At 36.9% G+C, this 17,534-nt stretch overlaps 1 protein-coding gene and 1 long non-coding RNA gene across 2 annotated transcripts in view; both read right to left on the bottom strand.

Moving 5' to 3' along the window:
- Positions 1-280: 280 nt before the first annotated feature.
- The window catches only part of Eif3e (eukaryotic translation initiation factor 3, subunit E), a 35,421-nt gene continuing 18,167 nt past the window's right edge, over positions 281-17,534 (bottom strand). Inside the window, exons 7-13 of the mRNA XM_005381967.2 lie at positions 16,918-17,042; positions 11,287-11,413; positions 10,250-10,351; positions 8,630-8,739; positions 1,646-1,748; positions 1,244-1,378; positions 281-445 (exon numbers count right to left, since the gene is read on the bottom strand). Coding sequence (XP_005382024.1) covers positions 407-445; positions 1,244-1,378; positions 1,646-1,748; positions 8,630-8,739; positions 10,250-10,351; positions 11,287-11,413; positions 16,918-17,042 — 741 coding nt within the window. The 3' untranslated portion in view covers positions 281-406. The remainder of the gene's footprint in view (positions 446-1,243; positions 1,379-1,645; positions 1,749-8,629; positions 8,740-10,249; positions 10,352-11,286; positions 11,414-16,917; positions 17,043-17,534) is intronic.
- LOC102029291 lies at positions 4,279-8,623 on the bottom strand. The gene is made up of 2 exons (XR_260520.1): positions 5,212-8,623; positions 4,279-4,578 (listed from the first exon to the last, which is right to left on the bottom strand). It is a non-coding gene; the product is annotated as an uncharacterized LOC102029291 (long non-coding RNA).

Here is a 17,534-nt window from a genome sequence, read left to right on the forward strand (position 1 = left end):
TGTGTTCTGCCACCCTGAGTGGTAGCTCTTTGCCATGTGTGCCACTCTGCCTTATAAGCTGCCAAGTACGGACTGAAACCTCCACAAACTATAAGCAAAATAAACCTTTCCTTCCTTAATTTTGGGCGTCAGATGTTTTGTCCCAACAACGAAAAAAAAGTAACCAAGACAAGCTTACATAGTGGACCTCTCTAAGCTGTTTCTGCAACTTTCTGTGAATATAGTTCTTCCAGATTAAAAAGTTAAAAACTTGTACACATGAGGACAGTCACAGCAAGAAAAAAATGAACCATAGCCAATTTTATTCAAATTCTGCAAAATTTATAATGAACAGTAATTGCTTCTAAAAATGTATAGTAAATGGCTTCATTATTTCATATTTTTTCCATGTTTTCTTCACAGTTCCTCAGTAGAAGCCAGAATCCTGGGTTGCCCAGTTAGGAGCCTAAAATATGTATAAAGAAATTAACATAGTTAAAAAAAGAAAGACACTTTCTCAGGTAACAACAGAAGTAAGTGATACAGCACAAATATCATTGGGTCAGCTATTAGCCATTAATACAGTGTAACAATCACAGAACCATCAACAGTGGAACTATAATCAATAGAAACAGATGCTAAACCATACCAAAAAGAAAAGCAACACATGAAGTTATTTTTTCAGACTCAGACACTCTAGACTTAGTTGGGACATAGAATTCTACTTTGTCTTTGTTTTAAAACTAAAGCACTGGTCTAAAGACACAAACCTGTTCCTAAAACCTCCACTGAATGGAGTCCTTGAAGGTCCCTTAACTGCTTCCTTACAACTTTGGCCCTCTACTTAAATACAATCCTAAAGTCGACAGTCCATTCAGTTCTTTCAACATCTAATATGCAGACTGCATACCAAAAAGGGGAATTATTTTCTGACAGTTAAATATAAATCTCAAGTAAAAGATAAAATTTTGTCGATCAGCATGAATAAATAACATTTTTATCAAACTATCTCTTTAGATTTAGAAAGAACACATATCTCAAGCACGTGTGAGGAACACGATTTTTTCAGTTTGACTAATGTACATTCTACATCTCTAAGAAAACGTTTTCTTAGTTTAGTAATCTCTAAAACAAAATGTTCCTAACCTTAAAAAGAAACACAAAATCAGGTACTACTGCTATTGACATGTCCTCAAAGTTCATAAAACAATTATATTACATTATCACTAAATTCTAGACAAAACAGAAAATGTATGGTTCTTACCTCTGACCTACTATTCTGATTCAGCTTCTTTTCAATATTCATGGCCAACATCTGGCTTCTAAATGAAAGGCTTTTAGTCTTTTCAATCACTTGCTGATAGGGTGAGACTGCATTATTACCCATGACCACATGACCCTAAAATCAAAGGGAAGGAAATTGTTCCTATTAATGATAATGACGAGAGTTGCCACTCCACTACGAACATGGTGTCTCAATAACCTAGGACTGTTCCACATATTTTTCTATACATCATGCAGAGGTAACAATATTAACCAGCAAGAAAAAACTGGTTGCTTTGGTGAACAATATAAATTCTTAATATTATAAAATACTGTCATTAAAAATGCCAGAAGTATGAAGTAACTGTTATCTAGTAGGAACCACAAGCAATGCCACACTCACTAATTTAGAATCAATCTTGGCATCCAGCCTTGCATTTCTAATCAAATTCACAATCCACCTTTCAGCTTCTTCTGGAGTCATGTTCAATTTATCCGCCAGCATACTAAGCAGGGAAAACAATAAAAACAGCAATGTTAATTAAACTGGGCCTGAACCTTCACAGTGTTCGATGCACACTGTGCATAGGGACTTTGAGGTATTTCTGGGTCATGTTCTCTTCCATCTGTGACGCCGACTGTTTGCACTGCCTGAGTTGTGCCTGTTTTCTTGAACTGCACCAGTCACACCTACATAGCCTCATGGGAAAAGTACCATAGCCTGCATTTATGAAAATCTTTTTGGTTCTTAAAGGTGCTCAGCAAGTAACCTAAGCAAGAATCACAATGGTTAGGTCTGCTACATGGAACACCCACAAGAAGTGTAACACAGAACCAGTGAGGTTTGGCTGCTGGGTAGTCCTGTGCAGTAAATTCTGGGCACCCACCGGAGCTGTGTACGGCAGAGCTTACAGGGCAACTGAGATGAGAGCAAGACAGGGAGAAACCGTGATCTAAAAAACTTTCAAAGTCAATCAACCAGTCTGCATTTCTTTGTTTTTCCAATTTAATGCCAGGTTGTAGAGGGCCACTGAAGTGCTTGATTTGTCAGGGGTACAGCAATTCATCACTCAACTGATGCAAGGCTATCTGTGCATACATGTGTAATATTTTCAGAATATATGTGATGTGGCATGCACATGAGCATTTATACACAGACATTAACACTCAATTCCCAAAATTATATAAACTACTTTAAACATAAAGAAGAAAAACTGGAAGGAGCTATGTGAGATACAAAAGGGCTATGAACTCTTTTTGGGAGATTTAAGAACAGTTTACCTAATGAAATTTCTGTAAATCCCTTTCACAAATCTTTAAATTGACTAGTTTTCCTGCTCAGCCACTGCAAAAACATGATGTTAAATGTTAAACTGCATAACGTTTCAAAAGACAAAGCAAAAATAAGTATTATATTCTCAGTTCAATTTCTGTAATTGAACATGTTCATGCCTCTAATGCTGGTTTTCTATCAAATCTTCAATGCCCAATCTTTTCGATGGTTTCCCTGCTCTGACCCCTCCCCCACTGCCCAACAAAGATTTGGGTAAATAAGGAGTTAGAGTCCAGTTTTAGTAATTGTTTCTTTATATAACCTGGCTTTCCAACTTCTATTTGACAATCATAATTCAAGTACTGCTGCATTAGGAACTGGGAACCTACAGCTTTGGCTTTTACAGAATACTATGACCAACATATCCGAAGAAAAGTACTCTTCAGTCTTTAAGTTTTATAAGTATGCAATAGAAAGTAATTAAAAAATAACTGTTAAGCAGAAATTGGCTCTAAGTATGAGATTAGATGGAAACAAATCAGAAGAAAACCATAATGCTGCATATGTGACAATGGAAAATTCTCTGAATTTTCCAACATCTTCAGTAGTAGTCTTCTGAAACTATCTCCATCTGATAATGTATCTTTTTGTGTAGTAAGTCTAATTCTAAATATAAATAGTTACTTGGCAATAAGAACTTGAAGAATCTAAAATGTTACCTAATAAAATAAACAAAGAAGAATGACTTCCTAAATTAAGCAAATGCCAGAGTAGCCTTTTGTGAAAAGCCAAAGCAAACCTCATATAGGGACATCATATTAATGTATGCTCCAACATGTTTATCATACATTCAAAATATTACTTCCATATTTTGCTTTTATCTACAACTGAAAATGGGTCCAAGAATTATTTTAGAACAGCTTTGAAATTTCAGAAACACACCACATCTGATAACCTACTGAGCTAACCTAAATTAAACACTACTGTAGTAATCTTTTGTAACAAATGCTACATGCTTTATAGTAAAGAGATACACAACTCACTGTACAAATCTACAGTATTGTATATAAACTGATAAAAAACATTCAAAATGTACTTTTATAAAAATATGACTGTCCTATGTGCTTATAGCCATTTAGCCAAGAAATTTATTAAGAGAAAATGCTCCAAATCACAAAAGGAAAGAGCTGTTTAATAAACCATGGATTTTATTTTACTGTTCTATCCATCATTTGACATGTGTCCTTTAGGGAGAAGAAGAAGTGGCCAGAGATACATGCCCCCACCTTACCGCCCCCCCCCAAAAAAAAGAGTATCAAGTAAATACATACTAATTAGAGGCAGAAGCCAGCATGAGCCAGTGAATGGAATGATGTGTCATAATTAGTAATGAGTGGGAAAAAGTCTAGTTTGGGGCTTAGAGATACTCCACTTAAAGAGTTATCTAATACACTACTTCTCTGAGTTTTCTAATATACAAAACATATCCATGTAATTCCTGCTAATCTCTATGTTGTTCTTCAAAAAAATGTATTGTAATTTGAAGTTTTATATTTAATTATGCACTTCTTTCATTCTGCTTTTTCCTCTTACTCTAAGCTTTTTGAAGGTGTCCTTTTTACATTCCTCCCAGTGTTTGGCCATGTGTAAGGTCTCTTTCAACAGCTTTGCTACTAACTCTGTTGCTCTGTATTACTAAATCATAACTGTCTTCTTTAACTGCTGGACGCCATCATATAATTTATTTATTCACGGCTGTGGTACTGGTTTGAATTTGGGCCTCTGCATGCTAGACAAGCACTCCAACACTGAGTTCCATCTTCAGCGCTGATCACCATTAGAAAAGCTTTGCACATTCTTTTTTTTTTTTTTTTTTTGGTTTTTCTCCAGTACCGGGAACCGAACTCACGACCTTGCGCTTGCCAGGCAGGCGCTTTTTGCTGCTGAGCTAAATCCCCAGCCCAGCTTTGCACATTCTTGAAATGGAATCAGCAATGGAGAAGAGAAGTGTGGTTGCCAGAGGAGCAATGTGCTGGACTCTCCAAGGGCAGTTTGAGGGATCCCTATGGGAGGCAGAAACACTGTATTTTGAATATATCAATGCTTAATGTAGAGCTTTTCAATACTTTATTAAGGTTTTTGCAAGATCTTGCTGGCATTAGGGCAAAGTGTGGAAATCTACTGTTTCTTACAACTGATCTAGTCATATTAAAATGAAGCTTTAAGACAATGTTTTGCAAAGAATTACATAGAGAACCTTTAAGATTAATACAGTATAAAAGCTAGGATCTCCTCACAGTTCTTTTTTAGGGATTAAGATTAACCTAATTTTTAGTTTTTAAAGTTCTCACTTCATTCTAAAGTGCAGACAGAATCACAACTTTAGAAAGCACAATGATTCTTCAAGTACCACTGCAAAATAAATCACTGAGAGCTTTCAACTCAGATCCTCGAGTGGAGTCTTGAAAAGTTGTCTTTTTGTTTCAAAAATCGTTTTTCTTTTCCTCCCTTCCGCCCTCTCTCCCCTCCTTTCCCTCAGCACATGTTTGCAATACATAATGTTTACACTCCTTGTATGGAGCTGGTGTGTACATGACATACTTTAATTCCAGAAAGACTATTCTTTCTAAATTAGCTCTCCAAGTCCCCAGGGCCCCACATGGGGGAGGTGACTGGGCCACAGAAGCCACACTCACCAGGGATGAGTTCATCAGAGTGCACGGGTTGGAGCTGCAGCCTGGCTGGGGCTGGCCGCTGGGGTGTGACCTGGAGGGCTGCGCTTGACCTGCCTTCTCTCATCTCGGCTTCATGGCTGTGATGGACTGAGCAGCATTCCCTCTACCTCTGCCATCCTGTTACCGGCTTGGAACCAGTGCACCACAAAGAGAAACTGCGCCAAATGAACCTTGCCTCCTGTAGGAGACAAGCACTGGATATTGTGTCCCAGCAGTGGGAAAGCGGCTGAAACACCCCACAGACCGGCTCAAGGGAAACGTTAGCCCTGTTGATCATTCTGTGAATTCAAAGTCTTGGGAGTCTGAAATAAGATGTTTGCTGCATTTGTAAAAACCCAACATTAAGATATAACATATTAGTTTCAGCCACTGTATTTTTAAGCCAGTAAAGCAGCTTTAAGAACATGAACAAGCCTACCTTGTTCATTATATAATAAAGATATTAAATCCCTGGTTTGTCACTGCATTACTCTACCAAGCTGTAATTACATGGTTGAAAAACTGGTGATCAAATATGTGGTTTTCATTCTGGCTGTTTTGGAATAACCACTCAGAGTATGCACAGCAGCCCTGCAATACAGGACAGCATAACACACTCAGTAAATCTCCAAAAGTTAGAGGTGGCCACACAGAACCTGTATTTCTAAAACAAAACTCTACAGGGATTCTGAGACACAGAGTTGAACAGTGACTTAAGAATCTTGTTTTTTCATCTTTATCTTTGGGATCAACTGGTACTCCAAATTGTTGGAAGCCGCTGGAACTGGAAATTGGTCCTATGTGTGAAGGGAGGACAGAGCCAGAGTGCCTCAAGTAGTCAAGATACCTCAATCTTGAGAAAGACATCTTGCCTGGACAATTATAATTGTTAGTCACTAGGCAACATTACCTCTCAAGATACTAACTTTGCAAAAGTATAAAATAAATGTTGAAGTTAGGTCCTCTTGCTGATCAGGTAAGGGGTGGGGTGGCATCTACCTGACCCAGATTTTGTCTCTTGTCTTTATTTTTCTCATACCCGCCACTGTTTCTCTCCAGGGTACAACGAGAGACCAACGAGGTTCTCTATACTAAATGACCAATTTATTGAAACCGACTATTTCTGTAAGTATCAAATCCTCACAATGAAAAGGACTTTACAGAAAGTATAGGCCCTGTCAATTAAAAGGACCCAAGCAACTTAATGTCTGAGCCTTGAGTTTCCCAGCAAAAAAGCAATGAAATTACACACAGCCAATGTCTTTGGGTTCCAAAGAGGTTCTAATGGGAGAAAAGTTATTCAGAGGTACAGGATAAGCAGGGTAAAGGGCCCTGCTTTGACTGGCTTGTACACACATAAATACGTAACAGTGCATTTGAAAACAAGTCCCATTCTTCCTACATATGCAGCATGATGGCACACTCTAGACATGAAAGCCACAGCTCTACAAGGTGAAAGGCGAGCCTCTGTGAGGCACGATGCTAAATGACACAGACACAGGCCTTCCTCTCACTGCAGAAAGCTGCAATGAAAAGTCAGTCTTCACTGTGTGGCACTGGACTACAAGTTCTCCAGGACTTCTTCCAGTTCAAAAACTCTCTAGTATTTGAAGAAAATATATCCATCTATGAATTTTTAAAAAATTCATGTATTTTTCTTGTCCAAGTTAGAAAAATACTCCATAGGTAGCAATTAAAAAAAAAATAAAAAAAGTTTGAACAACCTAAGTGAAAGCAAGTTTTATCACTAGGAGAAAAAAATTTCTAGATTTTGGAAATCCACTCCAAATTTAGCCTGAAAATGTTTCTGGAGACTCTAGCAAAAACTAAAAGACCAAAGAAGAAATAAAAATCTATACCAAGTTAAATATGAAAAATTCTTAGGTGACGATGTCACATAAACGTTTACAGAAAAGATCCTATTCTATTGTCTTCTTTTAGCTACATACCTCTCCTGAGCAGATGGGATACAAACTGTACCTAATTTCTTTACTGTTAAAACACAGTAAACTTGAGTTGGGAGAAACGAAACAGTGAAGGATGCCAGAATTATTAGAGAGAGCTAGAACTAGAACAAACCTTCCTATCCACAGTACTCTAGACAGAAGTAAAAAAGTATTATCATGTACAAAAATGTTAAGATAAATACAAAAGACACTTCTTCATTTAACAAATATTACACCACACAGTATTTATATTATACTATACAAAGCATGCTAGATACTAAAAAGTTAGTAAAAAAAGGGTGCTAACAATGCAAGAGAACCAGCTTTCAACAGGAGTAAAGTTTTAGACAAAATGAAAACCAAGAAACACTCAAGTGACCATATTCTTATGTGAAATGGGGGAAATTCCGCAAAAGAAACCAAAATGCTAAGATTCATCTTTTGCAGGCCCTAATTGCACATCTTAAAAATAAAGAATACAAGAATTGTTATCTACTGCCCACCACAGCCCCACAAATAACACCTACCTCTGTATCTCACAACCTACCAATGAAAATCAGATTTCAAAAATTATGTCTGCAAGCCTAAATACCAGTACACCTGAAGTGGAAGACTCTATCCCCAAAGAACAGTCCCCAGGACCACACTACACTCCTAACTCTGAATAATCACCTGACAGCCACTGAACTTAGGCAACCAAGCATGGGTTGGTCCCTTAGCAAGACAAACGGCATTAAAGGAAAAGAATGTGGTCTACAGACAATTCCTCAGAGACAAACATGAAAGCACTACTAAGTTTTTATGTTTTATATTTGACTTCATCTGTGCCCAAATGGCAGTAGTTATTTTTCAAACTCTAATATGGAAAATTAGTTTCTAATAAGTTATGTACATTTCATAATTTTCCCCCAATAATTTTCTCACACAACATAAAATTTACCATAATTTTTCAAGGTTTCAACATTTTAGGATGGCATAAAAGTCTACCATATGAGAACTCAAGTACATAATTAAATAAAACAAACTTGATTTGTAGAAATGATTACCAAATGTAGTGGTCTTTCAACAGAATTTCTGATTTACAGAGGGCTAACCCTTAAACTACTGTTGAAAACCACTTGAAGCTGTTTACTTTTCTCTCTACAGAACAGTTTAATAGTATTTTCTCCTTTCAAAGCTAACTGAAAACCACGCACTGCCTCCAACTTGCCGTTCTGAAAACTGAGGCAGTGCCACCACACATGGAAGCTGAAGCACTCCCAAGTCGGCAGCATCCCGGAGCTCAAACGGAAGTTGGGATTTTCACAAGTCACTATCAAGTTATTTCCTTTTTCTGCCAACCAAGAGAAACAAAGCTTCGATTAACTGCAATGCTATTAAGTATCACTTTAAATACATGAGGTTTCCAGGAAATTAAAGGCAGAGGATACACATCAAATCAGCGGTGCTCTTACTTAATGCTGATACACTGGTGGATCCGACAAAAAGTCTCAAATATGAAGAGACGAGCATTTTCAATGAAATCCTCAAGGCAAGCCACCAAGAAGAAGTCATTCACAAGTACCTATGTGTGTAAAATAGAAAATGAAAAATTAACAATGCTGACCAGCAATTTTTAAAAACTTCTAGGCAGTCCAACTCACTTACCGCTCCACTCACTACAAGTCCACCACTGAGAGTTTACACTGGGGCGCTTTCTAGATCTATCTTTAAGCTCTAAAAATTTAAATAAGCAGTAACAGGACTTTGGAAAAAAAAGACTCCCACCCACAATGTCTCTTCACTCCACTGGGAATGTAAGTGTGGAGCCACCTCCTGACATCACCTTTGTCCTGTCCAGTATACTACCTACACATTCTGAGATAACACACCTCCTGTGATTGCTTTGGCAGCAGACACACTAACACTAGAACAGTAATGTACCTCCCTTCCATACTGCTTAGAATAAATAATTAAGCAAAGACCGACTGTCCACGTAACAGAAAAAAGTAGACATGGAGAATTACCACAAACAACAATAATAATGATGACGATGACAATGCAAAACGGTGGGTCCTACTCCACAGTGAGAACAGAATACTCTTTCTTCACTGACAGCACCTAGGGGCCCTCTGACTCTTCGGGATTCACAAAGCCCCAATACTTAGCATAATGAAAAGATGCCAATGTAAGTACTTACTTTAATGATGTTACTTAACCATAAGAACAAAAACTATCAAACTGAATTTTAATTTTCTACTTGCTTAATGTTTGAAAATCACTTCTGAATGTCTATTTGTGTATTTTTCAACCTTAGAGAAATACAATCTCAGACTATCAACAAAATGCCGGGGGCTGGGGATTTAGCTCAGCGGCAAAAGCGCCTGCCTGGCAAGTGCAAGGTCGTGAGTTCAGTTCCTGGTACCCAAGAAAAACCAAAAAAAAAACAAAAAACAAAAAACAAAAAAACAAAAAACAAAATGCCTAATTTGTGTCAAAATTTGAGTTCAAAACACTGTAATGTGTGAATCTCCTAAATGCAGCTCAGTTCAAGTTCTTTGTTCAAGTTCTTTGTTTAGTTTATTAACACTTATAAAATAACTAATTCAAAACCACTTTAATGCAACTTTACAGTTGTTCTCAAAGAATGTTAGTTTCTACTAACCAACATAAGCAATATATAATATTTACCCAACTTGAAAAGACAACAAATTGCCTGGTTTAAAACGAATGTTTAATATCATTGTGAAAAATTCTAAGGATAATCCCATCTATGAAATAAAACTGAGAACCACAGTTGGAACATGTAATTCACAGTGAGCCTGCCTGTACATGGGAAATATTATACATACTCATTCGAAACATGAAATTAAAGATTCATGTGTACACTTAAAATCCCCCAGTGTTTTAACAAACTGCCCTAACAAAACACTTATGCCAACATGATGTATGTCTTCACCCCACATTCCCAAATAATTTGTCATTTGAAGATCAACATAGTTTTGATATTATTAATTAAGACACTGCAAGATTAACTCTATAAATCCAAAAATGTAAAAAAGCATTATAGTTTATATGTAAAAACTCATACTTACTGATTCACATTCCCTCAGCTTCTTCTGAGCCCCATCAAAGTCAAAGTTAACGTATAAGCATTCAACAAATTCTGTAATTGGGTCCTTGTATGTGTAAGACTCCTATAAATTGAAATCAAATGTCGTTAGATCTACCTTAAACGTGTTTAGTAGACTGCCCCTAAAATACCCCAATGGTCATATTTTCTACTTCTTTACCATTCATTCACAGTAAATAGCCTCATATAGTGCTGGGTTCTCAAAGCAACGGCTCCTATCCTGAGTGAAGATCACACCTTAAGCTTATATAGTATCTTCCAAACCAAGTTCTCTAAATTCTCATCCTATAATCATTCCAAAAGCTTTCAAATTTCCTGATGACCACAAGTCTCTTAGTTAATAAACAATGATGAACATCTCCAGGTACAAAGGTATTCAGGCCCTACTGGACAACAATTACTTCTTTGTATTTAATTTATTCTTAGATCAAATAAAGATTTAAGTTCTTTTCTTTTTCTTGTTTCTCTTTCTTACAAGCTTACTAAGTTATCAAGTAGCAAGACCACAGCTTTTGGCCAATTTGCGGACTAGTAATACTGTATTCAGTTTAAAGGTCACCTCTCTAAAACCATGTAAATAATGACCCGCCCCCAAAGCAGCACCAGGTAGCTTCCTTCTTTGCAAATAACAGCCCAAATACAATGGGCACAGTAAGTATCCACCTAGCAAACAGAAGTCATCATACATGGCACAGCTGGCGCAAGAGTATTTCAGACTTAGAATAAAAGCTCATTTAAGACTCTTCTCCCTTTGAAACTTCACATATACTTCTCTCCCATTTTCTCTTTCTTTCTTTTTATCCTGACAGTACTCAGAACTGAACCCAGGGCCTTGGACATGGTAGGCAAGTGTCCCACCACTGAGCTATTGCCCCAGCCCCGCCCCTCCAATTTTTAAGACCATGTTTATCCTTGTGAACCAAGAGTCATTACTTTAGCAAAACAGATTAGACCTAAGTTTCAGTACTTTAAGAAAATTTGTAAAAATTTTACTTTTACCTGCTGAATGACTTTTACTAGATCTTTTAGCACCTGCCGGCGCTTTCGAACATCTTTATTTGTTATGACTGCAGTGGTCAGGTAGCGGAGAATATGTGGACACATTGTCTGAATTGCATTAAGGTACCTAAGATAGAAGTAGAAGTCATATAACATTAGTACCTTGCCCAGTTTCCTATACCTATAACCCCGTATGAGTTGAAGAAAACACTTGGGCAGTCCATTCGGATGTAAAATTTACTAGCCTAAGACTGCCGATACTTAGAAGTAAACATACAAGCACATCTCTTCCAGGAGAACAAATGGAATCCAACTTTAAGAGGATAATCTAAATGAGAATGCCAGTCTGTATTCTCCAATTTTAGAATGTCCTTAGATGTGCTGTCAGGACATTCCACACAACAACAAAGCTATGACTTTCACTCAACCCTTAAAACAAATTTATACATTTGCACAAAAAAACCTATGCACAAAGCACTCAGGATAATCAGAAAATCAAGCTCTTCCATGAAGAATTCAGGGTATGAAAAATTACAAACAACAAGGTGAAGTATATGACTATAGTATCTCACAGTCTGGGTTTAACCGGTAGCAGTGGCAATTAGATAAAAGGGAAGAGAAGTCAGATACAGGTCAAGAGGGTCCTGGCTACTACAATCCTGCCATTCAGATGACTGTCAGTCATTCAGTGTATTCCTCCTTAAATAGCTGCTCAATTACTTCTCCAGTAAGTACTAGCTGACCATATTTGAATGCCAGGTACTATGCCAAGCTCAGAACCATTTGTCCATAAAGTTTACTTCTCTTAGCTGGACAACCAAACTATCCACCCAGCCCCAGCCCCCTCACAGCACCATCATCTGCTCCGTGCTTTCTTCCCTAAAGCTCACTCCACACTATACAGGTTTTCACTATTTCTAGTGGTAGATGACTTAGTTCCTTGGAAAATCTGTTTCTGAGCATATGCCAGAAGCTGAAACAATTTTTGCAAAGCAGCAAACAAATATTTTCATCTTTGTGGGCCACTGGAAAAATGAGACTATCCTGGTACTTATATCAAAAGAGAAGACAAATTTCCAAAATATTTTACTTTAAAACTCAAAAACAGTATCTCAGTACAATTTTTAAAATATAGGCTCAGTAATACGACCAACAGAATTCCTTTACTGAGTATAACTGTATTTAGTTAGGTTCAAATTTAGAGGTCTGTATCACTAAAACCGACTACAAATGTTTACGGTTAATGTTGACTATTCTCTGGCTTTGTGTTGCTCAGGGTGAAACCCAAGGCCTCCCAGATGTATGTTAACAGCCTCCACATGATCACTGCATGCTTTTGTTTTACTTCCCTGACTGACCATCCTCCTTCTCTGACAATCAAAATTTAAGGCCCAGATCAATTTCATATTTGCTGCATGGTTAAAGATTCAGTCCAAGTGCAAGATAAGTCAATATTGCCTAGAAAACCAGTACTGTTTAGAATTTCAAAAGTGCAACGATTGACTTCAGATTTCATATTATAATCACCTTTAAAAAACTTGTAGAGATATCCCATAGTTACCAAAATTAGTATTTGTAATTATCTAAAAACTGTTTAGCTATAAATACACCTGTCTTTTCCAACGAGACAGTGGTATGGGGCTAGGTTTTCTTCATTTACGTCATTTTGTCGGGGGAAGAGATACCAGGAATTGAACTCAGGACCAGAGGTGCTATGTCGCTGAGCTAAACTCCTGGCCTTATCACATACTTCGAACAAAACACATTACAACAAATTGAATGAAAACTAATTTTGAATGTAGACATGAAAATCTAGGGGCTGGGGATTTAGCTCAGCGGCAAAAGCGCCTGCCTGGCAAGCGCAAAGTCGTGAGTTTGGTTCCCGGTACCAGAGAAAAACCAAAAAAAAAAAAAAAAGAAAATCTAGTTGGGAATTAACCCAGCAACTGAAGGTATGAAAAATGTAAAAGAATTCTAATTTCTCACAAATTGTTTATAAAAGTTATTTTTCATATGCAAGAAAATTTTATGCCAAATCCAATTAATTTGCTATTTGTCTATTTATACTAAATTTGCTTTAATTTTTCATATAGTATTTGCATGCATGTGTACATATATAATTAATTTCTAGTTTTATCATGTTCTGCCCAGAAACTCCAATCTATGAAAAAAAAACTGAATTACAGATCTTTAGTGGTCTAAGGTGGTTTTTTTTTTTGGTTTTTCTCCGGTACCGAGAATCAAACTCACAACCTTGTGCTTGCCAAAGGCAGGCGCTGTGCCGCTGAGCTAAATCCCCAGCCCCAGAACCAAAGTGTTAAACCCATCTGTAGAATGCAGCTTCATAATTTAATGTCTTAAGTCTGGGTTATTTTAATTGTACTTCTATGATGAACTTCTATCTCACTTTAAAATAAATCTGTACCTTTGTATAATGTTTTCCTTTTTGTAAAATTTGATTTTTTTATCCTAAAATTTCTAAGATCTTGCTTGTATTACTTATTTCTAGTATCTGTAACAACTGCTTCTACTAATGAATTAAACATTTTTTAATCTCATAAAAAAATTGTCAGTAACCAAACTACTTGCTTTTTACCCTTATTTGTATTACAGGATTTTCAAAGGGGAAGGTTCAAATACTTTTGTTTTTCTACATTGTTTCTTTTTATTGTTTGGAAATCTGAAAGATGAATTTAATGTTCCTTTTTGAAACATATGCACATATATACATGACTGCAAAGAACACAGGAGAGTTGAGTCCACTACTAAGGGGTAGCAGAGAAGGCCAATCCTAGTGATTCCTAGGGCTGAGTTCAGGAAGAGACATCCTTACCCTCAGCCCACCATGAGGCCCGATCAAGACTGGAGCCAATGGGACAGACTCCAAAGTTAGGGTCCAATCTGTCCTACAGGACAGGCTCATCTTCCCACCCTTGACTTAGGAGTCACATTCAGTCTTAGAACAATCTTACAGGTTTTAGGGACAGGGAAGGGAAATACTGCATGTGCCAGCATTATTTTTAAATCTCTTTTCTTTTGGGTATGTTTATCTCCATAAATATTGAGAAATGTGTCATCAATTACTGAGTTAAAAATTCTCATGCAAGATCTTTTTTATAAGATGGATATAGTCTAAAGACAGGTATGTAACTCTTTTACTCATTCATCCATACCCCCAAATTTCTTGCAGTGATTTACTAGTCATCTTTCTGGACATTCCAGATTCATCCAGTATTGGTATGTCTCAAATACTACATGACCACGTAACTTGTAACTGTCAACATCACAACTAAAAAAAGCTTCTAAAAAGGACAGCAGAGTCAGAGGTATTGATCTCAGGCAGAATCACAAAATAGCAATCTTGGAAATGTTCATGTAAATATTCAGGGTGACATATAAGTCAAAAAAACATGCTTGGTCCTGGCTCTAGTGGCAGGAATAGTGTACCACAAGAATGGTTATGGTAGGCCAGCTTAATTGAATGGTGTTATTAAACATTCAAGGTATAAATGAACTCTCTACTCTGATTCTAAGCACTCAAAACACAATCTTGGGTTTATTTTATAGTTTCCTATGCATTAAACCTACACGGCCAGAACACCCTGGAATTGACATCCAGGTATATAATTCTCTTAGAATTCAAGCTACTCGTTTAAATTACTGATGGTCAGAGTTTTGAGCTTTGTTCCACTTTGTTCTTCAGAAACCTACCCACAGGATATTGCCAAATAAAGATGCTGCACCTACCAAGTCAAAGACCAAAGAAGCCAAGTTACTACCCTTACAGGATCTTCTTCTAGCAGGCAGTTGCCCCTTTTCAGAAAAACCTTTCCACTAGCTTTATACTTTACTTCAACACATAAGATACAATTTACATAACTTTTCAGATTACAGATAACCTATCACAGCTCCTAGAAAATTTTTTAAAATTTTATATGTATATGCACAATATTAATGCTGAGTCTCCCACTGATAGGATAAAAGGAACAACCATTCAAGACAGAATAAGTCTATCATATATATATAATATATATATATTCATAAATATGAACTGAAGAGGCATACTTGAATGCTATAAAATATTTCCAATAAAAAAATCTAACTACGAAACCTCTTTCTTCACCATTTATTTGCATTTAAAATAAGCTTAGAATACAGGCAAAGATCATACATTTTTTTCTTGCTCACTGCCTTGTTTCTCTTTCTTTCAAACAAAAAATAAACTGCACTGTTACAGAAAATGCTAATAGTAACTAAATGTATTAATACTGATCTTACATGGCCATAGTATTATGAAAAGTAAACCAGGCTGAGAAAAGTGCTTCTATTAACTAGACTCCAGAGAACATTAATAATAAATGCACAAACATATTACATGCCTTTTAAAAACTGCTCCTTGTTTTTCCATATAAAATTACTGGCACTTCTTCACTGAATGTCTTTCATCCATATCAGTAACTTAAATTTCTCTTAAATTCAAAGTCATGGTTGAGTATGTTAAAAATTTAAAGGGGTTAAGTACTTCAGTCTGAAAAATCTTCCTAAAATGAACACTTAAAGAGCACATTTATTAACATGACTTAGTTTAACTTATTACAGCCCAGCAACCTATCCAAAACCATCAGTAGAGTATCATTTTCAAGCTTAAAAATTATAGAAACAATTTTAAAGCAGGTTAATCTTTGCTGTTTTATATTGGAACGATATTATACCATCTATTTCTAAATTGTACTTTTATAAAATAAAATGTGTATTTTAGAAAAATGTTAAAAATCTTAGTTTCATTATTTAAGATGTATTAAAATCGTACTGTGACAAACAACAAGCAGAAAACAAAACAAACAGAACTACAAAATCTTCACGTTGGTTATCGAATGATGAAAATATGGCTCAAGAGTGCTTCTATGGGGGCTAGGGATTTAGCTCAGCGGCACAGTGCCTGCCCGGCAAGCGCAACGTCGTGAGTTCAATTTCCTGTACCAGAAAAAAACTCAAGAGTGTTTCTATGGAACCTGGCCAATGGTGCAGTCCACATAAGCCAGGCTGTGAGGCCACCCCTGAGGCATTCCATGGCACTCCTGGGCTGTGTGACTATAAGGAAATGTACAGGTAGCAAGGGCCAACACTGTCATTTCAACAGATGAAGTTCAGACAGTCACAGAGTATGTGTCAATTCTGACGATCTAGACTTCAAAAGATGTGGACAAACGAAAATGATCTAAGGCAAGAAAGATACTAGTAGAACCCAAAAATCTGTTACTTAATAAAAGCTGTCTTAGGGCAAGTCCCAGGAGTCTACACCAGTGATGGCAAACCTAGGGCATGCACGCCGCAATGGGCTACCTGCCATCACTGAAAGCTCTAAAAGGCTTGTCATTACTATTACACTAGGCTTATGCTGCTGGCCCAGGAAGCCCCCTGGGGTTCATTTCATTAGTAGCTCGGTGGAGAGCCTAGTGCACATTTTATCAAATTGTTTACTGAAGAGTGACATGCGAACTTTTCAATTAACAAGCAAATCGATTATAAGAGACGGGAAATAAATGAAGGACAACAAATTCAAATGATAGAAGCATATTTTAGGTTACTTTCAGACACTTACAACCCAAATTACTCAGTGAAGTAACTTACTGTGGCTGGTAAAGGAAGAGATCAATAATATTATCTCGGCCTTTGGGGTGGTTGAAGAAGACAAACAGAGACCAATGGATGAGCCACGTTCGCTGCTGAAGGGACTGAAGTGGAGAACTCACAGACTGCAGGATTAAGAAAGGTATACACACAGTAAGCTAGTACAGGAGAGGGCATCAGGGGACAAACACCAATTTCAAACTTTAATTAAAAACCAGGCCATTAGAAGGCATATAGGAAGGTCACTAAGACCAAAGTCTGACTCCAATCGTTTTTCTCTGTCTTCGATGTTCTAAATTATCATACTGTTCTTCTGAGACAGAATCAATAATGCACATTCACCCATACTTAGAGGTTGTAAGTTACTAGAATCACTTCAGAAAACATTCAAAAACAGGAACTAAAGTAAGTGTTCTCTAAGGATTGGCTTTATTAGTACAGATAAAAACTGTCACCTAGTGCATAAGACTTTCAGTAATGGGTGGCACTAATGATACATAGTCCTGTCCCTGAGCAAATAAACACTGAGTTCTCTAAAAGCCAAACAAGTCTGACATTCTAAAAGGTTGAGTGAAATTAGCCAATTCACTGTGATTTTGTGTGTGCCGGGGGGGGGG

Source organism: Chinchilla lanigera, unplaced genomic scaffold, assembly GCF_000276665.1.
Source record: "Chinchilla lanigera isolate Chin_1 unplaced genomic scaffold, ChiLan1.0 scaffold00016, whole genome shotgun sequence".
Lineage (NCBI taxonomy): Eukaryota > Metazoa > Chordata > Mammalia > Rodentia > Chinchillidae > Chinchilla > Chinchilla lanigera.